Below are 27,813 nucleotides of genomic sequence, written 5' to 3'. Positions count from 1 at the left end.
TGCTCCTGGGGCAGGCTGGCTGCTTCCCAGTGGCAATTTCAAGAGGAGCCTTGGGCTGCCAGGGAAGAGGCTGTGGAGCTGCCCTTGCAGAGCAGTTTCTTGCCTGTCAGCTCATAGGGAGCTGTCTTCTCTTGCTGTGCAGGCTGGTGGCACCACCTTGGCAGGGGCTGTGGCATGATGAGGCAGGAACGGGGCCAGCAGGAAACCTGCCACTGACACGGACAGCAGCATCCCAGAGGAAAGCCAAGCACTCCCTGGCTCCCCTGCAGTGCCTGTGTGGGCTGCAGTGCCCATGGTGCCAGGGCTGTGCGCAGATGCTTGCCCCTGGCTGCCTGGGGACTTGGCCGGAGGGCAGCAGGCATGCAGAGGGTTGGGGCCATGCTGAGAGCCGGAAGAAAACAGCCTTGAGGGCCACGCTGGCATTGCAGGGGCTTGTGGGCATACGGGGGGGTGGTGGATCAGACGTGCTGCCCTTGCCCAGATCAGGCTCTGCTCACCGAGGTGCTTCCTGCAGCTCAGGGCAGGCTGGCACAGCCAGGGGCTGCTGCTGGCACTCAGAACCTGATGGCAGAGCTCCTGCCAATGGCTGGCCTGCAGACCAAGGGCACGGCTCCACCTTGGGTGCCACCTGGGGCTGCAGGAAGGCAGAGGCGGCACCTGTGGGGAGCAGCAGACAGCTCAGGGGACCCCAAACTGCCCAACAAGGGATTGCAGCTCATGGATGGCATCTTCAGGAGCAAGCTGAGAGATCACCAGGGCCAAGCCGCTTCTTCCCTGACTGCTGTCACGGGAGCGCTCTGTCCCCTCCGCCTTTCATCTCCATCCTTGAGTTCCTGAATCGAGGTCCAGAATCCAGCTCCTGAGCCCAGTTCCTATCTGATGCTGAGCCCAGCCTGGGACTTGTGCCCAGCATCAGTGGTACCAGAGGTGATTCCAGGTGTTCGAGCCCAGCCGAGCTGGAGCCCTCGCTCCCCGAGCCGAGCAGAACCCCATCCGCCGCTCCCCGAGCCCAGCCGACCAGAAGCCGTCGCTTTCCGAGCCCAGCGCAGCCGACCCCGGTAGAGCCGGTACTGCTGTCAAGCATCAGTGGTGCCTCTGGTGTCTCCTTACCATCAGGGGTTGGTTCCCACTTTGCTTTTTGTCTCTCAGTACCCAGCTGCTTTAGTTTCTTTCCCACTCCCTCAGCCTCTCTCCCTTCTTCCCTTTCTCTTCTCTTTGGGAAGCAGATGGGTTCGAGCGAATCGAGCCCAGCTGAGCCGAAGGCACCCGAGCCCAGCCTAGCTTAACCTCTTTCGAGCCGAGCCGAGTCGAGCCGAGCCAAAGCCGTCGCTCCCCGAGCCTGGCCGCCAGCCCCCGGACTGACCCCGCCCCGCCCCTTTGCAGCGTCCCGGGGCGGGGCCATGGCGGGGGGCGTGGCCATGGCGGGGGGGCGTGGGGCCATGGCGGGGGGCGTGGCCATAGAGGGGGCGCGGGGCCATGGCGGGGGGGGGGGGCCATGGCGGGGGGGGGGGGGGCCATGGCGGGGGGCGCGGCCATGGCGGGGGGCGCGGCCATGGCGGGGGGCGTGGGGCCATGGCGGGGGGCGTGGCCATAGAGGGGGCGCGGGGCCATGGCGGGGGGGGGGGGCCATGGCGGGGGGGGGGGGGGCCATGGCGGGGGGCGCGGCCATGGCGGGGGGCGCGGCCATGGCGGGGGGCGCGGCCATGGCGGGGGGCGCGGCCATGGCGGGGGGGCGCGGCCATGGCGGGGGGCGCGGCCATGGCGGGGGGGCGCGGCCATGGCGGGGGGGCGCGGCCATGGCGGGGGGCGCGGCCATGGCGGGGGGCGCGGCCATGGCGGGGGGCGCGGCCATGGCGGGGGGCGCGGCCATGGCGGGGGGCGCGGCCATGGCGGGGGGCGCGGCCATGGCGGGGGGCGCGGCCATGGCGGGGGGGCGCGGCTCCGCGCGCACCTGGGCGCTCCCGCCCCGCCCTCTGCTCCCCCGCGCGGCGGGGACGCGGCGGTTGCTCCGCTCCCAGGGCGCTGGGGTCCGGACCTGGCCCCAGCCAGAGAGCCCCCGGCCCCGGCGGGCGTGGCGTCAAGATCCTCAGCGGCGAAGGAGGACAAGGAGAGGGAGGAGGAGGAGGAGAAGGCGGCCGGGCTCCGCGGCGCGGCCTCCTCGCAGTCCCCGTCCTGGTCGGCCCGGCCCGGCCCGGCCCCGCCGAGTGAGCGCTGGGTCCCCGCGGCGTGATGTCTGCGCGGCGGCGGAGGGCGGCCGCCGAGGAGAAGGAGGAGGAGGAGGAGGAGGAGGCGGCAGCCGAGGCGGGGTAGCGACAAGGTGAGGGCTGCGGGCCGGGGAGGCAGGTGTGCGGGCGGCGAGGGCAGCGGGCCGGCAAGCGACGCTGCCGCACCCCCGCCCCGGGTCTCCGGCCCTGCCTCGGAGAGCCTCTGGCGGGGCCCTCCCCGCGCTGCCGGGGTGCTGCTGGCGGAGCGGCCGGCCGGCGGCGTGCCAGGTGGCCTCAGCGCCCGGTGGCGCGGGGGGGTAGGAGCCCACGCGTGTCCTGCTGCCGCGCTGCATCCTCCCGGGCCTCGATGAGAGCCGAGCAGCAGCGGCCGGGCTCGGTGCGGGCCGAGGGCGCTCGGGCTGCCCCCTGCGGAGTTCGGCCCTCGCCCGAGGAGCTGGACCAGGAGGTTGAGGGTAGCCGGGCCAGGGGCACGGAAACAAGCCCGGGGAAAGGCCGTGTCAGCACTCGGCCGGCCACCGCTCCTGCTTTATGGCTTTGGGAGTGGTAGGCATTCACCTCTGGCCTGGAGAGGACTCCTGGCGTTTCTGCTAAGGCAGGAGCTTTTCAGAGCCCTGCGCCTGTGCATCAGGTTCATGACAGCGGCAAAACTGCCACCGCGCTGTTCTTTTGTGTGCCGGGGCTGAGGGCTTAGCCCCGGCAGGGCTGCTGGCTGCATCCAGCCAGAGAGGAGCTCTCGCTTTGGCAGCTACGACTGAAAGAGCAGAAAAGCTTTCTGGTTGCTTAATTGAGTTTGCAAGACTCGCTGGAGAACTCCCCATGCATCCCTGTGCATGTGGAAGCTGCGGAGCCTGCCCTGCGCATTGTGGCCAAGGACTTGCGGACTGGAGCTCGAGAGTCAGTTTGTTTGGTTGCCTGAACTCCAAGGCGATGAACTTGAAACTCCGCAGTGTGGTGCTGCAGTGAGGACAGCGATTGTCCTCTTGTGCTCAGCACTCGGGAGGCTGCCCCTTGCATACAGGGTTCAATTTTGGAGCCCTCACTGCAAGAAGGACATTAAGGAGCTGGAGCAGGGCCAGAGGAGGGCAAGAAAGGTAGGGAGGGGTCTGGAGAAGAGGGCTGGGGAGGAGCAGCTGAGGGAGCTGGGGGTGGGGAGTGTGGAGCAGAGGAGGCTGAGGGAGACCTCCTTGCTCTCTGCAGCTCCCTGAGAGGAGGCTGCAGCCAGGGGGGGTTGGGCTCTGCTCCCTAGGAACAAGGGCCAGGAGGAGAGGCAATGGCCTCAGGCTGCCCCAGGTGAGATTTAGGCTGGACATGAGAAACTTCTTCCCTGCAAGGGTTCTGCAAGCCTGGCCCAGGCTGCCCAGGGAGGAGGTTGAATGCTCATCCCTGGAGGTGTTCCAGAAACTTGGCCATGGCACTTGGGGCCGTGGTTCAGTGGCCATGGTGGTGTTGGGTTGATGATTGGGACTGGGTTTTCATCAGTTCTGTGATTCTATGCTAAGTTAACCTTTAAACTCTAGGTGTGCAGTTAGCATTTCTCTGTGGATGTGAATTAACTTCTAAACAGGATTCTTGCAGCAGGCTGCTCAAAATCTGTTTTTCACTGGTGGTGTTCAGGTTTGCTTTATTTTGTAGGCTAAGCTCATTTCTGAGGGGCACAGTGAGCTGTCCTCAAAGAAGCCTTTCTGTTGAACACCTCTTCTGCTCACCAGATCTCAGAAGGGTGCTCCTAAATGTGGCTGCTGTGCATCTTTGCTTGCCTGTGAGATTTCCAGAGCCAGAACACAGGTTTGACCACAGGCCTGCAGCATTTTTTATTTAGCTGCTCAGCAGCCTAGAGTTCGATTCAGTCTGGGATGCTGCTGCTCTGTGCCTGTCTAGGATGTTGGCTGTAGGAGACCAATGGTGACAGGCACACCTGACCTGGCCAGGCTGCATCAATGGGCTAAGGCCAGTGGGGTGAGATTCAACAAGGCCAAATGCTGGGTTCTGCATTTGGGTCACAACCACCCCAGGAAGGCTCCAGGCTGGGGGCAGAAAGGCTGGAAAGTGCCTGCTGGAAAAGGACCTGGGGGTGCTGGGTGACAGAAATGAGCCAGGCGGTGGGCAGGGGGGCAAGAAGGGCAGCAGCATCCTGGGCTGGAGCAGCAATGGTGTGTGCAGCATGGGGGAGGGTTTGCAGGTGCTTTGCCCTCCCTGCAGGGCGTTTTCCTCCTGGGAAACTGAGTCTGTTCCACTCCCCCCTCCCTGCCCAGCTGGGGTATCAAAAGCAGGGCATGGCAGTCATTAGCTCCTTTTGGCTCCTGCCTCTCCTGGATGAGAGCTACTGCGGCTACCCTCCTGCTCCTCTGCCATGTGGTTAGGCCTGATCCTTCTCCCTGCTGCCTCTGTGCCCCTTCAGAGAGAGAGACTGGTTCTGTATTCTTGCTCTTTGTCCCCCTCCCATCCATCCTTGTTGCTTGCCCTTGTGAACCTTTCCTGTTATTGAGAGATATATTATATATGTTTGTTTTGTTTAAAGAAAACTCTTTACCTCTCTACTTCCAGGCCAACTCCAAATGATTGCTTGGTGGATTTGCTCCTTCCCTTTCCTTCCCCCCCCCCCCCCCTGTTGGGAGGGAGGAGGGGGGAGCAGGGGAGGGATTCTCAGCCTTGCCCCCATCTGAGCTCTTAACTCCCAGTTAAGGCTTAAACCACTACAGCAGGGCAGGGATTGTGCCCCTGGGCTCAGCACTGGGGAGGCCACAGCTTGAGGGCTGGCTTGAGCTTTGGGCTCCTGGCTGCAAGAAGGAACTGGAGGAGCTGGAGCAGGGCCAGGGAAGGGCAAGGAAGGTGGGGAAGGGTGTGGAGAAGAGGGCTGGGGAGGAGCAGCTGAGGGAGCTGGGGGTGGGGAGTGTGGAGCAGAGGAGGCTGAGGGAGACCTCCTTGCTCTCTGCAGCTCCCTGAGAGGAGGCTGCAGCCAGGAGGGGTTGGGCTCTGCTCCCCAGGAACAAGGGCCAGGAGGAGAGGCAATGGCCTCAGGCTGCCCCAGGGGAGGCTTAGCTTGGAGAGGAGAAGAAACTTCTTCCCTGCAAGGGTTCTGCAAGCCTGGCCCAGGCTGCCCAGGGAGGGGGTTGGATGCTCATCCCTGGAGGGGTTTCAGAGCTGTGGTGCTGAGGCCATGGCTAAGCCCCAGCCTGGGCAGAGGCAGAGATGGTTGGGCTGGAGGAGCTTAGAGGGCTTCTCCAAAGTGATTCAGTATGGGATGATTGGTTGAACTATTACCCATGGCAAACCTTTTCCACCACACAGATGACTTTTTGCTGCATTGTGTGGAGGAGCTCTCTTGTTCTCCTGGGGGTTGTTCAATCTGTCTGTGCACAGCATGCCTGGGGTCACAGGTGCCCCTGGGGATGGAGGCTGTCTTTAGTGAAGATAAAGCAGCATTTTGTGCTGGTTCCTATCAGCTGCTCACACTTTGAGTCCCTGTTTAGAATTGTAGAATGGGTTTGGTTGCAAAAGGACCTTTATGCTCACTCACTGCAACCATTCTCTAACTGCCATGGCTGGGGCTAAACCATGGCCCTCAGCACCACAGCTCTGCCTCTTTGGAGCATCTCCAAGGATGGGGATTCATGCACTACATGAATGTGAGTACACAGGTGATGCCTACAGGGGATTTGATGGGGAGCTTCTGGTCATCCTGTTTCATGTATACCTTCTTGGGTGGTTGTCTTTCTGCTCTGCCTCTTGCCTGACCTTTACAGTATGTGGAGAGCTTCTTGTCCTGTGGCTATTCAGAGCTGCCCTATTTGGCATGGTGATTGCACATTCAGAGCCCAAACTGCTGAGGCCTGTCACGATGCAGTTTGGTTTGCACTGCTTCCTGGTACAGAGCTCAGCACCTTCCCCTTCCGCTTCCCTTGGAATGAAGGAGCAAGCTCGGTTGTCTCCTTGTGTGGTAACTGCTTTGTGCTGCTTCTCCTCTGGCTGACCCACTTACCTCAGGCTTGCAGGGGCAGGGACGTGTTGTGTTTCCAGGCATCTCATTTGCCAAGGTAGAGAAGAGCTCTGCTGCAGAGCTGCATGAGCACCAAATGTGTCTGCATGGTTTTACCTTGGTGCTTCCACTCCTGTGCTCAGGGTGTGCACTGATGCTTTCCATGGCCACAGGTGTTCATTGCTCACTGAGTGCCAGGGAAGCTGCAGGGCTGTTTTTGCTCCTTGCAGAGGTTTTTGTTAACTGGCAATAACTGCTCCATAGGGCTTCACATTTCTGCTCTGCTCCCACCTCCAGCACTGCCTCTAGCTCTGGGGCCCCCAGCACATGAAGGTCATGGAACTGTTGGAGAGGCTCCAGAGGTGGCCATGAAGATGATCAGAGGGCTGGAGAACCTCTGCTGTGGGGGCAGGCTGGGAAAGTTGGGGCTGCTCAGCCTGGAGAAGAGAAGGTTCCAGGGAGACCTCAGAGCAGCCTTGCAGCACCTGAAGGGCTCCAGAAGAGCTGAGGAGGGACTTTGGACAAGGGCTGGGAGTGCCAGGCTGAGGAACAATGGCTTTGAGCTGGGAGAGGAGAGACTGAGAGTGGAGAGGAGGAAGAAATTGTTGACAGTGAGGCTGGGGAGACTCTGGCACAGGCTGCCCAGGGAGGCTGTGGCTGTCTCCTGCCTGAAGGGGTTCAGGGCCAGGCTGGATGAGGCCCTGAGCAAGCTGGGGCTGGTGGGAGGTGTCCCTGCCCATGGCAGGGGGTTGGTTGAAGGTCCCTTCCAACCCATTCTGTGATTCAAGGACCAGCTTCCTTGCTGTTGTTTGAAGGCATGCTGTGTGCCCTCCTTGAGGTCTCTGCCTGAAGTTCCCAAGCTCTTCAGGTCTCATTGTCTTGGGGTGCTCAGTAGCTTGCTGAGCTGCTGGCTGCCAGCTACACAGCCCATGCCTTTGCCCTCAGGGCTTTGCAGTGTTGTGGCTTTGTTGTTTCTTTCTGCTGTCCTGTGGTAGACAGGGGTGTCAGTGTGGTTGTCCTAGGTGTCCCTTCCTTGCCACTGCTTGCCCTGGAGGCTCTTTGCTCCTGCAGGAGTGCCTTCAGAAAGCTCTGCAGCCCTTGGCAATGAGGGGAAGTTTCATAGTTTCATTCAGGGTTGGAAGGGACCACAAGTTGACATTCAAGTACTTAATTTATATGGCAGGTGGAGATCTGAAGATTGAACTTTGTGTTCATTGAGCTGCTGGAGTGGGTCTAGAGAAGCTGGTGAAGGGTCTGGAGAGCAGCTGTGATGAGAAGCTGAGGTCATGTAGTCTGCAGGAGGCTGAGGAGAGACCTCCCTGAGTGGAGGCTGCACTGAAGGGGGGTTGAGCTCTTCTACCTAGTCTCAGGTGATAGAAGGAGAGGAAATGACCTGAAATTGTGCCAGGGGAGGGTTAGGCTGGAGATTAGAAGAAACTTCTTCCTTGAAAGCATTCTCAAAGCCTAGCACAGGCTGCCCAGGGAGGTGGCTGAACCGCCATCCCTGGAGGTGTTCCAGAGATCTGGTGCTGAGGCCATGCTAAACCATCAGCTGTGGCAGAGCTGGGGAATGGTTGGACTGATGCTTTGAGAGGTCTGTTCCAACCAAGACATTGCTGTGCTCATGCCTCTTAACAACCTGAAGCTCTTTGCATTCTGTACTACAAAGCAGGTCACTGCTTCCCAGCACTGCCCAAAGGATGTGCCCTGCAAGTCACCACACGGCTGCGCCGCCACGGCCTGGGGCTGTGCAGAGCTGTTGGAGTAGGGCAGGGGCAGTGGAGCTGTGGTACATTTCTGGCTGTGGGCATCAGCTCCTAGTTGCTTGAGGTCACTGTTAATGGTTTGTGACTAGAGCAAGGCCCAGCTGCTCTGCCAGTGAAGGAGCTGCTCCGGGTGTGGGACAGCCCTTCCCAAGAGCCACAGCTGGAGCAGGAACCGGCCCCAAGTCACACAGCAGAGAGTATTTTGGTAGCCTCTTTCACCTGAGCTGGTCAAAAATGTCTCCACTTGCCCAGTTGCTCTCCAAGTAGATAGAATAGAATAGGTTGGAAGAGACCTTCAAGATCATGGTGTCCAACCTATCATCCAACACCACCCAATTAACTAAACCATGTAACCAAGCGCCCTGTCAAGTCTCCTCCTGAACACCTCCAGCGATGGTGACTCCGCCACCTCCCCGGGCAGCCCATCCCAATGGGCAATCACTCTCTCTGTGTAGAACTTCTTCCTAACCTCCAGCCTAAACCTCCCCTGGTGCAGCCTGAGACTGTGTCCTCTTGTTGTGGTGCTGGCTGCCTGGGAGAAGAGACCAACCTCTCCCTGTCTACAGCCTCCCTTAAGGTAGCTGTAGAGAGCAATAAGGTCTCCCCTGAGCCTCCTCTTCTGCAGGCTGAGCAACCCCAGCTCCCTCAGCCTCTCCTCACAGGGCTGTGCTCCAGACCTCTTACCAACTTCGTTGCCCTTCTATGGACTCGCTCCAGCAAGTCAACCTCTTTCCTAACCTCAGGAGCCCAGAACTGGACACAGGACTCCAGGAGTGGCCTAACCAGTGCAGTGTACAGGGGCAGAATGACCTCCCTGCTCCTGCTGGCCACACTGTTCCTGATGCAGGCCAGGATGCCCTTGGCCCTCCTGGCTGCCTGGGCACACTGCAGGCTCATGTTCAGCCTACCATCACCCAGCACCCCCAGGTCCCTCTCTGCCTGGCTGCTCTCAGCCACTCTGACCCCAGCCTGTAGCACTGCCTGGGGTTGCTGTGGCCAATGTGCAGAACCTGGCACTTGGATGTGTTCAGTCTCCTGCCCTTGGACTCTGCCCATCTGTCCAGCCTGTTGAGGTCCCTCTGCAGAGCCTCTCTACCCTCCAGCAGATCAACTCCTGCCCCCAGCTTGGTGTTGTCTGCAGATTTACTGCTGATGGACTCAATGCCCTCATCCAGATCATCAATAAAGATGTTAAAGAGGATGGGGCCCAGCACTGATCCCTGGGGCACACCACTGGAGCCTGGCTGCCAGCTGGCTGTGGCACCATTCACCACCACTCTCTGGGCTCAGCCTCCAGCCAGTTCCTAACCCAGCTCAGAGTGCTGCTGTCCCAGCCAGGGGCTGACAGCTTGGACAGGAGTTTGCTATGGGGGATGGTGACAAAGGCCTTGCTGAGGTCCAGGTAGACCACATCCACAGCCTGCCCCACGTCCACCAGGCAGTCACCTGGACATGGAAGGAGCTCAGGTTGGTCAGGCAGGACCTGCCCTTCCTGAATCCATGTTGGCTGGGCCTGATCCCTTGGCCATCCTGTCAGTGCTGTGTGATTGCACTCAGGATGACCTGTTCCATGATCTTGCCTGGCACTGAGGTCAGGCTGACAGGCCTATAATTCCCTGGCTCATCCAACCGGCCCTGCTTGTGGATGGGCACCACGTTGGCCAGCTTCCAGTCCTCTGGGACCTCGCCAGTGAGCCAGGGCTGCTGAAAAATGTTGGATAGTGACCCAGCCAGCTCCTCTGCCAGCTCTCTCAGCACCCTAGGATGGATCCCATCTGGTCCCATGGACTCGTGGGGATCCAGGCGGCTGAGCAGATCACCAACTACCCCACTCTGGAACAGAGTAAAACTGTGCAGCCCCGGCTCCTTCTGCCAGCTCTGCAGGCCAGCTGTCTGGAAGACATTCTGTCCTGCTAGTAAAAATTGAGGCAAAGAAGGTGTTAAGTATCTCTGCCTTTTCCTCATCCTTTGATACAACATTTCCCTCCATGTCCACCAAGGAGTGGAGGTTGTCTCTGCCCTTCCTCTTGCTATTCATGTATTTATAGAAGGACTTTTTGTTGTCCTTCACAGCAGAGGCCAGGCTAAGCTCCAAATGTGCTTTTGCCTCCCTAATTTTCTTCCTACAAGACTTAGCAACATCCTTAAACATTCCATGGGTTGCCTCACCTTTCTTCCAAAGGTGATACACCCTCTTTTTTTCCCCTTAGTTCCATTAAAAGTTCATTACCCATCCAGGCTGGCCGTCTGCCCCGGCGGCTCATCTTCCGGCACATTGGCACAGCCTGTCCCTGAGCCTTCGACAGTTCTTCCTTGAAGTAGGTCCAGCTCTCCTGGACCCCTTTGTTTTTAAGGGCTTTATCCCAAGGAACCTTCTGAGTTAGTTCCTTGAGTAGCCTGAAGTCTGCCCTCCGGAAATCCAGAGTGGAGGTCTTCTTGCTGCCCCTCTTAGCTTGACCGAATACTGAACACTCAATTATCTCCTGGTCACTGGCCCCTAAGCACCCTCCAACCACCACATCCCCACCAGCCCTTCCCTGCTGGTGAAGAGGAGGTCAAGCATAGCCTTGCCCCTGGCAGGCTCTCGCAGCACCTGGGATAAGCTGTCCTCCATGCACTCTAAGAACCTCCTGGACTGTCTCCTCTCTGCTGTGTTGAGATCCCAGCAGATGTCAGGCAGGTTGAAGTCGCCCATGAGAACAAGGTCAGAAGATCTTGAGACAGCCTTAAGCTGCCTATAGAATGCTTCATCGACATCTTGCTCCTGGTGGGGTGGGCTATAACAGGCTCCAACCAGGGTGTCAGCCCTGTTGGCCTTCCCTCTAATTCTCGCCCACAAGCACTCAACCCTATGGTCCCTGATCTCCATCTCAATGGCATCTAGTGCCCCCCTGACGTACAGGGCCACCCCTCCACCCCTTCTCCCTTGCTTGTCTCTCCTGAAGAGCATTCTCCAAGATGCAGCATTCTCCAAGAAGAGCATTTGCTGCCTGCTTGGGAGCTCCTTGCTGTGTCCTGGAAAAAATGCAGCACAGGCAGCAGGCTCAGGCGGGGCAGGGCAGGAGGAGGCAGCTCTGGGAGCCTGGCTGCCCAGTTCATTGCAGTGCAGGCCCTGAGCTGCAGCCCAGGTGCCTGTGTCCTTTTGGCATGAAAGGGGCACCTGTCTGTGGCTTTGTGTCTGCCTGACAGCTGCCTTCTGGGAGCTGCTGTGAAGCAGCCAGGCAGCAGATGAGTTTGTGGCAAGGGGTCACAGCTTTCTGGGCTCCTGTTAGGGAGGCTCAGGCTTTTCACTGGGTTCCTCCTTTCTGTGGCTGAGCATCTGTGGTCTTGTGCAGAGGATTTGGCATGTGGATGAAAGTCTCGTCTTTAAGAACACCAAAGCCTACAAATAAAGAAACCTTTGGGTGCTTTGGAAAGCTGAACACCAATGAGCATGGCAGAGTCAGGAGGTGATTGATACCTGCTGAGCTGTTTGCCATGTGGCAGTTTGCCGTGTCCTGTTGGCCTCTTCCCTCTGCTCCTTAGGCTGCATCAGCAGTGACACTGGACTGGGGGGAATGTTGGTCTGCTGGAGGCCAGGAAGGCTCTGCAGAGGGACCTGGCCAGGCTGTATCCATGGCCTGAGGTCAGTGTGTGACATTTAACAAAGCCAAGTTCTGGGTCCTGCACTTGGGTCACAACACCACCATGAAGGCTCCAGGCTCCAAGCTGGGGGCAGAGTGGCTGGACAGCTGTCTGGTGGGAAAGGACCTGGGGGTGCTGGGTGCCAGCAGCTGGAGAGGAGGCAGGGGGTGGCCAGGTGGGCAAGAAGGGCAGCAGCAGCTTGGGCTGGAGCAGCAATGGTTGGGCAGCAGGAGCAGGGCAGGGATTGTGCCCCTGGGCTCAGCACTGGGGAGGCCACAGCTTGAGGGCTGGCTTGAGCTTTGGGCTCCTGGCTGCAAGAAGGACCTGGAGGAGCTGGAGCAGGGCCAGGGAAGGGCAAGGAAGGTGGGGAAGGGTGTGGAGAAGAGGGCTGGGGAGGAGCAGCTGAGGGAGCTGGGGGTGGGGAGTGTGGAGCAGAGGAGGCTGAGGGAGACCTCCTTGCTCTCTGCAGCTCCCTGAGAGGAGGCTGCAGCCAGGGGGGGTTGGACTCTGCTCCCTAGGAACAAGGGCCAGGAGGAGAGGCAATGGCCTCAGGCTGCCCCAGGGGAGGGTTAGGTTGGACATTAGTGCAAGGGTGGTCAGAGATTGGAGCAGGCTGCCAGGGAGGTGGTGCAGTCCTCATGCCTGGAGATGTTCCAGAGCTGTATGGCCAGGGCCCCTGGGCCGTGGTTAGTGGCTGTGGTGGTGCTGGGTTGATGTTAGCCTGGATGAACTTAAGAGGTCTGTACCAACCACATCAGTCCCATGGTTCTGCATTTCTCTCTGCAGTGTTTCACACCAGCTGTCTCTTAGGCTTTTCACTGGAAGCAGTGTTTTAGGTTTGCTGCTTCCAACAGCTGAATTCCCAGCTCTGAACGTGCTGAAGGTGCAGCCTGTGCTTATCCCTTGTGGTTTTCAGTGGCTTATGCTTCATCCAGCTGCTCCTGGGAGCTTGGCTGCTGTCCTGGGCTATTTGGTCACTTTTTACTCTGCATTGCCACAAGAACCAGTGGAAGACAAACCCCAAACTACCTTCAGCTTCCCTTTGCAGCACAGCTCAGAAATGCCCAAGGAAGATCCAGCAGTGTGGCCTTGAGGCCAAGAAAGGGAACGATAACCTGGGGGCAGGAAGGAGAGTTTGGCCAGCAGGCCAAGGCAGGTTCTTCTCACCCTCTGCTCTGCCCAGGCAAGGCCATATCTGGAGTTCTGGGTCCAGTTCTGGGCTACGCAGTTCAAGAGGGAACTGCTGGAGAGAGTCCAGGGGAGGGCCATGAAGATGATCAGGGTCTGGAGCATCTCTCTGATGAGGAGAGGCTGAGAGCCCTGGGGCTGTTGAGGCTGGAGGGCAGCCTGAGAGGGGATCTGATCAGTGCTGCTCAACAGCTAAAGGGTGAAGGTCATGGGGATGGGGATAGGGTCTTCTCAGTGGAGCGCAGTGCCAGGACAAGGGGCAGTGGGCACAAACTGGAACCCAGGAGGTTTCACCTGAACTTAAGGAAAAACTGCTTTGGTGTGAGGCTGCTGGAGGCCTGAGGCAAGCTGCCCAAAGTTGTTGGGGAGTCTCCTGCTCTGGAGAGCTTCCAACCCCCCTGGAGCCATTGTGCTCCTGGGCAAGCTGCTGTGGGTGCCCTACTTTAGCAGGGGGGTTGGACAGGATGATCTCCAGAGGTGCTTTCCAACCTCACCCTGCTGGGACTCCATGGTTTTCCAGTTAATTGCTAAACTGACCACAGCCATTTCCTGAACAGGACATTTCGTGGTCCAAGTCGGAAGCCAAGGAGGAAATTGGTCACTGAAACCCAGTGAATTGCCTTCTGCATCGTGAAGTGCTCACAGAACCCCAGCAATGGGGACAAGTCCTTCCTGCTGACTGTTTTCCTAGTGGCTGTCCATGGCTGACCCTAAGCACCCTGACCCTGACCCTAAGCACCCTGACCTTGTTCTCATGGGCGACTTCAACCTGCCTGACATCTGCTGGGATCTCAACACAGCAGAGAGGAGACAGTCTAGGAGGTTCTTAGATTGCATGGAGGACAGCTTCTTATCCCAGGTGCTGCGAGAGCCTGCCAGGGGCAAGGCTATGCTTGACCTCCTCTTCACCAGCAGGGAAGGGCTGGTGGGGATGTGGTGGTTGGAGGGTGCTTAGGGGCCAGTGACCAGGAGATAATTGAGTGTTCAGTATTCGGTCAAGCTAAGAGGGGCAGCAAGAAGACCTCCACTCTGGATTTCCGGAGGGCAGACTTCAGGCTACTCAAGGAACTAACTCAGAAGGTTCCTTGGGATAAAGCCCTTAAAAACAAAGGGGTCCAGGAGAGCTGGACCTACTTCAAGGAAGAACTGTCGAAGGCTCAGGGACAGGCTGTGCCAATGTGCCGGAAGATGAGCCGCCGGGGCAGACGGCCAGCCTGGATGGGTAATGAACTTTTAATGGAACTAAGGGGAAAAAAAGAGGGTGTATCACCTTTGGAAGAAAGGTGAGGCAACCCATGGAATGTTTAAGGATGTTGCTAAGTCTTGTAGGAAGAAAATTAGGGAGGCAAAAGCACATTTGGAGCTTAGCCTGGCCTCTGCTGTGAAGGACAACAAAAAGTCCTTCTATAAATACATGAATAGCAAGAGGAAGGGCAGAGACAACCTCCACTCCTTGGTGGACATGGAGGGAAATGTTGTATCAAAGGATGAGGAAAAGGCAGAGATACTTAACACCTTCTTTGCCTCAATTTTTACTAGCAGGACAGAATGTCTTCCAGACAGCTGGCCTGCAGAGCTGGCAGAAGGAGCCGGGGCTGCACAGTTTTACTCTGTTCCAGAGTGGGGTAGTTGGTGATCTGCTCAGCCGCCTGGATCCCCACGAGTCCATGGGACCAGATGGGATCCATCCTAGGGTGCTGAGAGAGCTGGCAGAGGAGCTGGCTGGGTCACTATCCAACATTTTTCAGCAGCCCTGGCTCACTGGCGAGGTCCCAGAGGACTGGAAGCTGGCCAACGTGGTGCCCATCCACAAGCAGGGCCGGTTGGATGAGCCAGGGAATTATAGGCCTGTCAGCCTGACCTCAGTGCCAGGCAAGATCATGGAACAGGTCATCCTGAGTGCAATCACACAGCACTGACAGGATGGCCAAGGGATCAGGCCCAGCCAACATGGATTCAGGAAGGGCAGGTCCTGCCTGACCAACCTGAGCTCCTTCCATGTCCAGGTGACTGCCTGGTGGACGTGGGGCAGGCTGTGGATGTGGTCTACCTGGACCTCAGCAAGGCCTTTGTCACCATCCCCCATAGCAAACTCCTGTCCAAGCTGTCAGCCCCTGGCTGGGACAGCAGCACTCTGAGCTGGGTTAGGAACTGGCTGGAGGCTGAGCCCAGAGAGTGGTGGTGAATGGTGCCACAGCCAGCTGGCAGCCAGGCTCCAGTGGTGTGCCCCAGGGATCAGTGCTGGGCCCCATCCTCTTTAACATCTTTATTGATGATCTGGATGAGGGCATTGAGTCCATCAGCAGTAAATCTGCAGACAACACCAAGCTGGGGGCAGGAGTTGATCTGCTGGAGGGTAGAGAGGCTCTGCAGAGGGACCTCAACAGGCTGGACAGATGGGCAGAGTCCAAGGGCAGGAGACTGAACACATCCAAGTGCCAGGTTCTGCACATTGGCCACAGCAACCCCAGGCAGTGCCACAGGCTGGGGTCAGAGTGGCTGAGAGCAGCCAGGCAGAGAGGGACCTGGGGGTGCTGGGTGATGGTAGGCTGAACATGAGCCTGCAGTGTGCCCAGGCAGCCAGGAGGGCCAAGGGCATCCTGGCCTGCATCAGGAACAGTGTGGCCAGCAGGAGCAGGGAGGTCATTCTGCCCCTGTACACTGCACTGGTTAGGCCACTCCTGGAGTCCTGTGTCCAGTTCTGGGCTCCTGAGGTTAGGAAAGAGGTTGACTTGCTGGAGCGAGTCCATAGAAGGGCAACGAAGTTGGTAAGAGGTCTGGAGCACAGCCCTGTGAGGAGAGGCTGAGGGAGCTGGGGTTGCTCAGCCTGCAGAAGAGGAGGCTCAGGGGAGACCTTATTGCTCTCTACAGCTACCTTAAGGGAGGCTGTAGACAGGGAGAGGTTGGTCTCTTCTCCCAGGCAGCCAGCACCACAACAAGAGGACACAGTCTCAGGCTGCACCAGGGGAGGTTTAGGCTGGAGGTCAGGAGTAAGTTTTACACAGAGAGAGTGATTGCCCATTGGGATGGGCTGCCCGGGGAGGTGGTGGAGTCACCATTGCTGGAGGTGTTCAGGAGGAGTCTTGACAGGGTGCTTGGTTGCATGGGTTAGTTGATGGGTGGTGTTGGATGATAGGTTGGACACCATGATCTTGAAGGTCTCTTCCAACCTGGTCTGGTCTGGTCTGGTCTATTCTATTCTATTCTACAGCCATGGACAACAACAGCAATGCAAGGAAACACAAAGTTACTCAAAGCCCTTAAGAAGAAAATTGGCTTGGAGAACCCTTTCAGGGAAGAAGTTTCTTCTCCTCTCCTACCTAAAGCTCTCCTGGGGCAGCCTGAGGCCATTTCCTCTCCTCCTGTCCTTTGTTGCAGTGCCCATCCCTTGGGGTGCTCCAGCAGCATGGGGCTGTTGCTTAGGGCCATACATTGGTGCTGCCTGCAGTGCTGGGCTGAGGCTGGGCTGGAGGAGCTTGGAGGCCTCTGCCCTCATCTCTGTTCTGTGATTTCTGAGAGTCAAAGAGGCTAAGCTGTGATCTGAGGGCAGGGGTACTGCCTATCATCTGCACAGTGAGGAGCGTCCTCTAGAAACCACACAGACTGCAAGTGGTGGGAACAAGGCTTTGGGAGAGACCTGAGATCCACCTCCCCTTGCACCCCTGGTTCCCAAGCTGTGGTGCAGCACTGGGAGACCAACCCTGAGTGACCAAACAGGAGGCACAGGCTTATCTTTTTCCATCTGTGTGCTTTTCCAGGTGCAGGCCTGCATGCACCACAGAGTCCTTGCCCTGCTTTGCTGCTACAGACAATCTCTACCTAATGGCTCTGCAGGTCCAGGGAAGCCTTGCAGCAGTCTGCCAGCAGCTGAAGGGACCTCCAGAAACGCTGGGGGTGGACTGTTGAGGAGCAGCTGTAGTGGCAGGACAAGGGGTGATTGTTTGAAGCTGGAGCAGGGGAGATTTAGGTTGGACATCAGGAGGAAGTTCTTTCCTGTAGGGCTACTGGAACACTGCAACAGGTTGCTCAGGGAGGTGGTGCAGGCCCCATCCCTGGAGACATTCAAAGTCAGGCTTGATGTGGCTCTGAGCAACCTGCTGTAGGTCAAGCTGTCCCTGCTGCCTGCAGGGGGTTGGACTAGACTTTGAATGGTCCCTGCCATCCCAGTGCATGCTCTGGTTCTATGCAGTGTGGGGTTTCAAGGCACAGGAGAGGCAGGGATCATGTCTTTCAAAGTGAATGATGTAAGATCCATTGGAGACTTTTGCCTTGGGCATGTTCTGTGTGTGTGTGAATCAAGTGAAGCAGAAACCCACAGGCCTGACATGAGAGAGGAGAGAATGGCTCTGCCTGTGAGCTTCCCCTGGGGCTGGGGCAGCCTGGGCTGCTAGAAGAACCATAGAGTCCCAGAGTGCTCTGGGCTGGAAGGGAGCTCCAAGGCTCCTCCAGGCCAAGCCCCTGCCCTCAGCAGGGACATCCTCCACTGCAGCAGTTGCCCAGAGCCCTCTTCAGCCTCCCCTCCAAGCTCTCCAGCCATGGGGCCACAACCACCTCCCTGGGCAACCTCTTGCAGGCTTCCAGCAGCCTCCTGGGGCAGAACTTGTTCCTCACATCCAATCTCCATCTGCTCTGCTCTCATCTCCAACCATTGCCCCTGGGGCTGTCCCTGCAGCCCTTTGGCAGCAGTCCCTCTGCAGCCTGCTTGCAGCCCCTGCAGGGCCTGGGAGCTGCTCTCAGCTCTGCCTGCAGCCTTCTCTTCTGCAGGCTCAACACCCCCAGCTCCCTCAGCCTGGCCCCACAGCAGAGCTGCTCCAACCCCCTCAGCATCTTGCTGGCCTCCTCTGGAGCTTCTCCCTCAGCTCCAGGTCCCTCCTGTGCTGAGGGCTCCAGCTCTGGCCCCAGCCCTGCAGGTGAGGTCTCCTCAGAGCAGAGCAGAGCAGAGGGGCAGGATCCCTTTCTCCAGCTCTGGCCACCCTGCTTTGGGTGCAGCCCAGGCTGCCCTTGGCCTCCTGTGCTGCAGTCTCTCACTGCCTGCTCCTGGCCAGCTTCTCCTCCCCAGCCCCCCCAAGGCCTTCTCCTCAGGGCTGGTTTCTCTCCCCTCCTCCCCCAGGCTGTGCTGGCAGTGAGGATTATTTCAGCCCAGTGCCAGGACCCTGCCCTTGCTCTGGCTGAGCCTCAGCAGCTTCCCCTGGCACCACCTCTGCAGACTGCCCAGGGCCCTCTGGATGCCCTCCTGTCCCTCTGGCCCATGGACAGCACCACTCAGCCTGGTGCCAGCTGCACACTGCTGCTGCTGCCTGGAGCCTGCTGCCTGCAGCAGTGATGCAAATATTGACCAGCACAGGCCTCAGACCCCTGGGGGACAGCACTGCCCCTGCTCTCCAGCTGGGCTTGGAGCCCCTGAGCAGCACCCTCTGGATGTGTCCACCCAGCCAATTCCTTACCCACTGAACATCCACCCAGCAAATCCACAGCTCTCCACCTTGGCCAGCAGGATGCTGTGGGAACTTGTCCAAGGCCTTGCAGAAGTGCTGATAGAGCCCACCCAGGAGGTGTCCCTGCCCCTGCCTTGAGGCTGGAACTGGCTGATCTTTAAGGTCTCTTCCATCCCAACCCATTCTGTGAGAGCTGGAGGTATAGGCTACTGTCATGGAGTGGGGTCTTGTGGAGGGGAGAAGAGGAGGGATCTGCTTCTATTTTCTACCACAGTGCTCAGAACAAGGGAAGAAGTTAAGGAGAAGCAGAAAAAGGAAGTCCTGTTCAGTCCTCTCCACAGCTCCCTGAGAGGAGGCTGGAGCCAGAGGGGGTTGGGCTGTGCTCCCTAGTGTCAGGTGCCAGGAGGAGAGGCAATGGCCTCAGGCTGCCCCAGGGGAGGCTTAGCTTGGAGAGGAGAAGAAACTTCTTCCCTGCAAGGGCTCTGCAAGCCTGGCCCAGGCTGCCCAGGGAGGGGGTTGGATGCTCATCCCTGGAGGGGTTTCAGAGAGGCAGAGCTGTGGTGCTGAGGCCATGGCTCAGCCTCAGCCTGGGCAGGGATTGGTTGGGCTGGAGGAGCTCCAAGGGCTTTGACAGAACCATTCTGTGATACTGTTTCATGTTGCTTTAAGATCCACTTGTTTGCACTCTTTGCTCAAAAGCAAGTTCTGTGCAGCTGCTGTGGTTGTGTGAGTCTGGGGTGGATGGGAATGGACAAGGAGAAGCAGCAGGGATCTGTGATGAGGAAGCTGGGGACGGCCAGGGCCTGAGAAGCAGCAGCAGAGTGGGAGTGAAGGAAGTTCCCAGCACTGTTACTTCACAGTGGCCAGAGCTGTTAGGAGATGACGAATCTGAGGTGGCAGAGCAGCCTGGGAGCTGTTTGGGATTGTAAGGGGATGAAGTGAGTCAGAGAGGGAAGGTGGAAGCTCAGGCCTGGGAAGAGCTGGAGACATCTCCCTGCCCTTCTGCTGTGCCAGGGCTGAGTGCAGCCTTGGACTCCTTAGAGCTGGGGCATTAGGGCTTGTGACATGAGGACTGAAGTCAGTCAGCAGCACCACCAGCACTGGCTTTCCCTGAGGGAAAAGGAGTCCTGACAGTCCCCTCTTGAGTGTCCTGCTGCCTGTTCTGCCTTAGGGTTCCACACAGCTGTGCAGGGATCCATTCCTGAGGGCTCCTTAGGGAGTGCTGAGGAAGCAGAGCAGTGCTGGGCTCATGCACTCTGTGGCTCCCCAGGAGGATGCTGTGGCTCACGCTTTGCCAGACAGAGTTCAAGTCCTGTGCTGTCAACCTCTTTCCATTGTGCCAAGGGATTGTGTTCTCATGCATTCAGTTTCCCTGTTCCCCCTTCATGTGGCATCAAACCACCAGAAGATACTTTCCTTATTTCATCAGAGGTTAGTTTGAGGTGCAGGTGAGGGAATGTGTAAGAGGAATGTAAGGTGCTGTTCAACTTGTGTGTCCTGTCTCAGTTGGAGTATTCCTGGAAGCTATTTCTGAACTCTAAGTCCAGAGGAGGCCACCTAGGTGATCAGAGAGCTCTGGGGCCAGGCTGGAAGAGCTGGGGCTGTGCAGCCTGGAGAGGAGAAGGCTCCAGGGAGACCTCAGAGCAGCCTCCCAGTACCTGAAGGGCTCCAGGGGAGCTGGGGAGGGACTCTGGGCAAGGGCTGGGAGTGCCAGGCTGAGGAACAATGGCTTGGAGCTGGGAGAGGAGAGACTGAGAGTGGAGAGGAGGAAGAGATCCTTGAGAGTGAGGCTGGGGAGACTCTGGCACAGGCTGCCCAGGGAGGCTGTGGCTGCCTCCTGCCTGGAGGTGCTCAGGGCCAGGCTGGATGAGGCCCTGAGCAAGCTGGGGCTGGGGGGAGGTGTCCCTGCCCAGGGCAGGGGGCTGGGGCTGGCTGATGTTGAAGGTCCCTTCCACCTTAAACCATTGTGTGTTACATTCCTGTGCTTGGTTTAAGAGGGTGCCTTGAGCATAGCAGGCAGCGTGCCCCTGCTGGGCAGTGCCCCTCCTGGGCACTGCGGGCGCTGTGCCCCTGCTGGGCATTGCAGGTGCTGTGCCCCTCTGGGCAGTGCCCCTGCTGGGTGCTGTGGGTGCTGTGCCCCTGCTGGGCAGTGCCCCTGCTGGGTGCTGCAGGCGCTGTGTCCCCCTGGGCAGTGCCCCTGCTGGGTGCTGTGGGTGCTGTGCCCCCTCTGGGCAGTGCCCCTGCTGGGCACTGCGGGCACTGTGCCCCTGCTGGGCAGTGCCCCTGCTGGGCACTGTAGGCACTGTGCCCCCCCTGGGCAGTGCCCCTGCTGGGTGCTGTGGGCACTGTGCCCCTGCTGGGCAGTGCCCCTGCTGGGTGCTGTGGGTGCTGTGCCCCCCTGGGCAGTGCCCCTGCTGGGTGCTGTAGGCACTGTGCCCTTGCTGGGCAGTGCCCCTGCTGGGTGCTGTAGGCACTGTGCTCTTGCTGGGCAGTGCCCCTGCTGGGTGCTGCAGGCGCTGTGCCCCCCTGGGCAGTGCCCCTGCTGGGCACTGTAGGCACTGTGCCCCCTCTGGGCAGTGCCCCTGCTGGGCACTGTAGGCACTGTGCCCCCTCTGGGCAGTGCCCCTGCTGGGCATTGCAGGTGCTGTGCCCCTGCTGGGCAGTGCCCCTGCTGGGTGCTGTGCCCCTGCTGGGCATTGCAGGTGCTGTGCCCTTGCTGGGCAGTGCCCCTGCTGGGTGCTGTGGGCGCTGTGCCCCCCCCGGGCAGTGCCCCTGCTGGGTGCTGTGGGCACTGTGCCCCCTCTGGGCAGTGCCCCTGCTGGGTGCTGTGGGCGCTGTGCCCTTGCTGGGCAGTGCCCCTGCTGGGTGCTGTGGGCGCTGTGCCCCTGCTGGGTGCTGTGGGCACTGTGCCCCCTCTGGGCAGTGCCCCTGCTGGGTGCTGTGGGCGCTGTGCCCCTGCTGGGTGCTGTGGGCACTGTGCCCCTGCTGGGTGCTGTGGGCGCTGTGCTCCCTCTGGGCAGTGCCCCTGCTGGGTGCTGTGGGCGCTGTGCTCCCTCTGGGCAGTGCCCCTGCTGGGTGCTGTGGGCGCTGTGCTCCCTCTGGGCAGTGCCCCTGCTGGGTGCTGTGGGCACTGTGCCCCTACTGGGTGCTGTGGGCGCTGTGCTCCCTCTGGGCAGTGCCCCTGCTGGGTGCTGTGGGCACTGTGCCCCTGCTGGGTGCTGTGGGTGCTGTGCCCCCCTGGGCAGTGCCCCTGCTGGGTGCTGTGGGTGCTGTGCCCCCCTGGGCAGTGCCCCTGCTGGGTGCTGTGGGTGCTGTGCCCCCCTGGGCAGTGCCCCTGCTGGGTGCTGTGGGCACTGTGCCCCTGCTGGGTGCTGTGGGTGCTGTGCCCCCCTGGGCAGTGCCCCTGCTGGGTGCTGTGGGCACTGTGCCCCCCCCGGGCAGTGGCCTCCTTAGGAGCATTCCGCGGGGTCCATTTGTCTCCTGCCCGCTCTGCAGCTTCCCTGGGGCCTCCCTGTTGTGCTCTGGGAAGGTGCTGTGGCTGCTGGCAGGCTGGCAGGCAATGCCAGTGCTCTGAACGCTGCCTTTGGCCTGGCAGCCGGTAACCTCTGCCTTGTGCTGTTTGCTCTGCTGTGGCTCTTTTGCTTGCCATAGGAAGCCGAGCTGGACGAAGGACTTGTGGAGTTGGATCTTAGGAATGATTCAGATGTTCCTGATGTTCCTCCAGCCTCAGACAACACTCCAGAGATCCTTAAGCCTGCTCTGTCAGGCTTGTCTGCCAGGTACAGTCAAACACAGAGCTCTGCAGTGTGTGAACTGCTGCCTGGAACCCTTACAGGCTGTGTGGCATCCCAGTTCTCAGTGGCATGTCAATCAGAATTCAAGGGCTAATTTTATGGCATGTCCTTGATTTATTCCTGCTGTGACAGTCCCTGCAGTGTAGTATTTGTTACCTGAGGGTTGCCCATTGCACACAGAATCACAGAGCACATCTGTTGGCTCCAAGCCAAGTCTCTTCTCCCAGGCAACCAGCACGAGAACAAGAGGACACAGTCTCAAGCTGCGCCAGGGGAGGTTTAGACTCGAGGTGCAGAAAAGTTCCTCACTGAGCGAGTCATTGGTCATTGGGATGTGCTGCCCAGGGAGGTGGTGGAGTCCCCATCCCTGGAGGTGTTCAGGAGGGGATTGGATGTGGCACTTGGTGCCATGGCCTAGTCATGAGGTCTGTGTTGATAGGCTGGACTCGATGATCCTCGAGGTCTCTTCCAACCTTGGTGATACTGTGAGACTGTGAGACTGTTGGCCTCCAAGCTCATCCAGTCCAAACCTCGACCCAGTTTAGGGTCAATCCTAAACCATGGCCCTAAGCAGCAGCTCCATGCTGCTGGAGCACCCCCAGGGATGGGCACTGCAGCACTGCCCTGGGCAGCCTCTGCCAGGGGCTGAGAACCTTCCAGGGCAGAAACATCTCCTGAGCTCCAGCCTGAGCCTCCCTGGGGCAGCTTGGAACCATTGCCTCTGCTCCTGGCCCTTGCCACCAAGGAGCAGAGGCTGTCCCCTCCTCACCCCAACCTCCCTTCAGGGAGCAGTAGAGAGCAAGGAGGTCTCCCTCAGCCTCCTCCTCTCCAGCCTGAACCCCCCCAGCTCCCTCAGCCCTCCTCTAGCCCAGGGGCTCCAGGCCCTTCTCCAGCCTGGCTGCCCTGCTCTGGACACCTCCAGCCCCTCAGTGTCCTTCCTGCAGGGAGGGCCCAGAGCTGAGCACAGCACTGCAGCTGTGGCCTCCCCAGTGCTGGGCACAGGGGGATGGTCACCTCCTGTCCCTGCTGCCCACCCTGCTTCTGCCCCAAGCCAGGAGGCCTTTGGCTCTCTTGGCCCCCTGGGCACTGCTGGCTCCTGCTCAGTGACTGCCAACCAACACCCCCAGGTCCCTCTCCAAGCTGCAGCTTTCCAACCATGCATCCCCAGGTCTGGAGCTCCCCATGGCGTGGTTGTGACCCAGGTGCAGGACCTGGCCTTTGGCCTTGTTGAGCTTCACACAGTGAGCCTTGGCCTAGGTCTAACCTGTCAAGGTCCCACTGCAAAGCCTCCCTGCCCTCTAGCAGATGGGCAGAACCCCCAGCTTGGTGCCCTCTGCACACTGGCACACACTTCTGAGCAAGCTACTGCAGTGCTTATCTGCAGGTGACTTACCTGTTTGCCATGGGCACTGCAGTCAAGTGGGCTGTGGAGCACTCACTGGCTTTGACATCCAGCAGGGCTGTTTATGGGGCTTAAAATCAAACTGTTTCATACCCCTAAGGGCAAGAGGTGGGCAGTGTTTTTGTATGAATGGAAAGGGGAGACACACAAACTCTCTGGGTGAGCTTTGCTAGCTTCTTGTGGCACCATTTCCACTCCAGAGGATCCTTTTTCACAGCTTCTGTTTTCATACTCTCTAAAGCAATGTTTAATTCTTTTTCCTGCCCTCTCTTTTCAGACCTAGAAACCTGGTGCCTCCAAAGCTTGTTCCCAGGAGCTTCAGGACTAGCAAATGCCTCTGGGTTGATAGCTGTTGGACCCTGCATGGGGCCAGCAGAGCTCCTGGCACTGCTTCACACAGCCCCTTTACAACCCTTGGCCAGTCAAACCCTCTTGGGGTGGCAGTTTGCACTGCACTTGAGGGAATGGCCTCAAGCTGCACCAGCCAAAAGGCTGCCCAGGGAGGTGGGTGAGCCACCATGGAGGGATTTACATGGCACCTCTGGACATGGTTTAGTGGTGGGCTTGGCCTGGGCTGGAGGGGAACTCCAAAGCTCCTCCAGTCCAAGCCCCTGCACTCAGCAGGGACATCCTCCACTGGGTCAGGTTGCCCAGAGCCCTCTCCAGCCTCACCTGGAAGATCTCCAGGGATGGGCCCCAAGCACCTTCCTGGGCAGCCTGTGGCAGTGTGTTAGGTTAACTGTTGGATTCAGTGACCTGAAAGGGCCTTTTCCAAACTAAATGATCCTTTGGCTCTGTGGGAGCAGGGATTTCTGTTCTGCTTTCTTTGCTGGCCATAAGCAGCTGCAAAGGTCTAAAAGGGCAAAAGAGTCCAGCTGGCTTGACCCAGCCCCCCTTGGCAGAGGTGTTCCTGTCCTGGTTCCCGTGCTCACACAAGCCCAGGACTGCCTTCAGCAGCTAACCTGCTGGGGAGTGAGCTGCTTTGCTGCTGTGGGAAGTTGGTGCCAGTGGGTTTTTGTGGGGCTGTTGCGCTGTGTGGGAGTGTGTGTGAGCCTTGGCAGAGCTGGGCTCCGTCAGTTTGGCTGGGGCTGTGATGCCTTTGGAGAGCTCTGCTGGATTTGGAGAGTGGTTTGGACACCAGGTTGAATAGCAGATGACATCTGGGGCAGGGGGAAGAAGGAAGGTGACCTGAATTGCTGTTCTTGTGTGTCCTGTTGGGTTGGCTGGCTGATTCTGAGGCCCTTGCTCTGTGTTCCTTAAGCACAAACACTTCTGGAGCTGCCCTGTGCCTGATGCCCTGCAGCCCTCAGCAGCATCAGTGGTGGTGGCTGGTAGCTGCCTGCTGCTCATTCTCCTTTTGGTTTTCTCTTTCAATAGATGGCAGAACTGGTGGCTGCGTGGGATTCTCACTCTAGCAATGATTGCTGGCTTTTTTCTGATCATCTCCCTGGGATCATTCATGCTGATGCTGCTGGTAAGTTTGGTGCTTTCTGACAGGCAGGAGCTGCTGGATCCCTTTGTGCCCAGGAGGGCAGAGAGCAAACTGCAGAGGCAACTCAGAAGGACCTCTCCTGTGTCAGTGTAAATCCTTCTGGCAAGCACTGGGCTGATTCCTTCATTCAGAACTTTCATTGAGTCCAACATTAACCTAACACTGCCAAATACATGTCCCTGAGTGCCACATCTACATGGTTGCAACATACCTCCAGGGATGGGGACTCCACCACTTCCAGCCTGTTCCAATCCCTGATCACCCTTGCACTAAACCCATCTTTCCTAATGTCCAACCTAACCCTCCCCTGGGGCAGCCTGAGGCCATTGCCTCTCCTCCTGGCCCTTGTTCCTAGGGAGCAGAGCCCAACCCCCCCTGGCTGCAGCCTCCTCTCAGGGAGCTGCAGAGAGCAAGGAGGTCTCCCTCAGCCTCCTCTGCTCCACACTCCTCACCCCCAGCTCCCTCAGCTGCTCCTCCCCAGCCCTCTTCTCCACACCCTTCCCCACCTTTCTTGCCCTTCCCTGGCCCTGCTCCAGCTCCTCCAGGTCCTTCTTGCAGCCAGGAGCCCAAAGCTCAAGCCAGCCCTCAAGCTGTGGCCTCCCCAGTGCTGAGCCCAGGGGCACAATCCCTGCCCTGCTCCTGCTGCCCAACCATTGCTGCTCCAGCCCAGGCTGCTGCTGCCCTTCTTGCCCCCCTGCCCACCCCCTGGCTCATTTCTCAGCACCCCCAGGTCTTTTCCCACCAGACAGCTGCCCAGCCACTCTGCCCCAAGCCTGGAACATTGCTTGGGTTTGTTGTGTCCCAGCTTCAGGACCCAGCACTTGGCTTCAGGCCATGGATGCAGCCTGGCCAGGTCCCTCTGCAGAGCCTTCCTGGCCTCCAGCAGATCAACACTGACACCCAACTTAGTGTCATTTGCAAACTGACTGAGGGAGCCTCAATCCCCTCTCCCAGGTCAGTGATGAAGTCATTAAAGAGAACTGGTCCAGTACTGAGTCCTGGGGACTCAGCTGGTGCCCAGCTGCCAGCGGGAGGTCACTCCCTTTCCCACCACTCTTTGGGCTCAGCCATCAGCCAGCAAAGCATCCACCCACACAAGCCATGAGCAACCAGTTTCTCCAGAAGGATGCTGTTAGAGACAGCCTCAGGAGCTGTCCTGAAGGCCAGGCAGGTGCATCCCAGCCTGCCCCTTGCTCACTAAGCCAGGCACCTTGGCACAGAAGGGAGAGCAGTCGAGCAGGACCTGCCTTTTGGAACCCCCTGCTGCCCAGGCCTGGAGGATTTTCTTTGTGTGAAGAAACCACCAAAAAGCCCTTTGAAAGTGTCAGCAGAGAGATGATTTCTGTTCCCACACTCCCTCCTTCAGTGTTCTGTTACACTGGGAAGTGGTGACACAGGAAAAGGGACTGAGCAGTCTGTGTGTTTGCTGCCTTCATGCTCATCCTCAAAACTGCCCAGTGGTGAACCAAAGAGTTCCAAAGAAGTTAGCATAGAAATGGAAGGGAGTTTCCAGGGCCAGGAGGAGGAGCAGAGGGCTGGAGCTGCTCTCTATGAGCACAGCCTGAGAGAGTTGGGGTTGTGCAGGCTGGAGAAGAGAAGGCTCCCAGGAGACCTTATGGAGGCCTTCCAGGGTCTGCAGGGGACTGCAAACAAGCTGGGGAGGGACTTTGGAGGGGGTGAGGGAGGGCTAGGAGTGGGGGGGCTGGAGCAGAAGTAGAAGTGGGGAGCTGGAGATTGGCTGTGAGGAAGAAGTTGTTGGCCAGGAGAGTGGTGAGAGCCTGGCCCAGGCTGCCCAGGGAGGTGGTGGAAGCCTCCTGGCTGGAGGTGTTTGCAGCCAGGCTGGAGGTGGCTGTGAGCAAGCTGCTGTGGTGTGAGGTGTCCCTGCCCATGGCAGGGGCTTGGGGCTGGCTGAGCCTGGAGCTCCCTTCCAGCCCTGGCAGCTCTGTGACTCTGTGTTCTTCCTGTGTTCTGCCATCAAGCAGAAGCTCTCTTTAAGCTGTTCATGAGCTCAGCATTTGAGACTGTTGCAGAAGGAAAATGGAGGGAAAAAGTTTGATTCATCATTTCATTCCATGGGAATCAAAGAGTTCCCATTGAAAGCAGAGCTTTGGCTAAACCCAAGCCTTAATACTGAGACTGAGGATGCCCAGAGACCTGTAGGAAGGGCAAGGCTGGGAGTCGAGGCCTGTGGCTGCTCTAAGGAGCTGGGAGACTGCTTTGTGTTTGCTTTTGGAGCTTGAGCACTGCCCCTGTGCCTCACTGTGAGCACTGTAAGGCCAAGCAGCAGACAGCAGGAAGGGGGGAGCTGCCACATGAGCTTGCTGGGGTGGTGTAGGCCTGGTGCAAAGCGTGTGCAAAGCTGGAGCAAGATTGGCTCTCGGGGGATGCAGGGCGAGGCGACGCTGCGGTGCCCAGCGTGCACCGGAGGCAGCGCTGTGGGCGGCTCCTCGCCGCTGCCCCTGCACAGGGTTGCTACTGCCTGGCATTGGGCAACGCCTGCTGCTGGGCAGGGTCACCTGCCTGGGCACAGAGCTGGCACAGAGTCCTCTGGGCAGCCCGGAGGCCGGCGGGATGAAGGGGTGGACGTGCGCAGGCAGGCCCCGGCGGGGCGAGGTCGGCACAACTCAGTTAAGTTAAGGCCTTGAAGCCCTGGGTTAGATGAGCTTTGCTGCTAATCATCAATGCTAATTGCCCCTAATGAGATGCTTGCAAGAGGAAGCCCTGGCTGTCCAAAGCTGTGTCACACCTGGGGTTTCCATCGGGCCTGGAAAATTCCTTCAACTAAACTGAAGGACAAAGCCAAGGCCAAAGAAATGGAAGAGTGCTCCAGAGGAGAGCTGCTCCCAGCTGCTGGCAGCCTGCTGGGCAGTCAGAGCCAGGAGACTCCTGGGATGCTTTGGGTTGGAAGGGA

At 58.9% G+C, this 27,813-nt stretch overlaps 1 protein-coding gene across 1 annotated transcript in view; it reads left to right on the top strand.

The window, feature by feature from the left end:
• Positions 1-1,649: 1,649 nt before the first annotated feature.
• The window catches only part of LOC137457663 (phosphatidate cytidylyltransferase 1-like), a 49,876-nt gene continuing 23,712 nt past the window's right edge, over positions 1,650-27,813 (top strand). Inside the window, exons 1-4 of the mRNA XM_068169488.1 lie at positions 1,650-2,027; positions 2,234-2,317; positions 21,866-21,993; positions 24,788-24,884. Coding sequence (XP_068025589.1) covers positions 1,650-2,027; positions 2,234-2,317; positions 21,866-21,993; positions 24,788-24,884 — 687 coding nt within the window. The remainder of the gene's footprint in view (positions 2,028-2,233; positions 2,318-21,865; positions 21,994-24,787; positions 24,885-27,813) is intronic.

This window comes from Melanerpes formicivorus, unplaced genomic scaffold (assembly GCF_026170545.1).
Source record: "Melanerpes formicivorus ecotype bairdi unplaced genomic scaffold, bMelFor1.0.p_v2 SCAF_186, whole genome shotgun sequence".
Taxonomy (NCBI): domain Eukaryota; kingdom Metazoa; phylum Chordata; class Aves; order Piciformes; family Picidae; genus Melanerpes; species Melanerpes formicivorus.
This window is presented reverse-complemented; position numbering and strand designations above follow the sequence as displayed.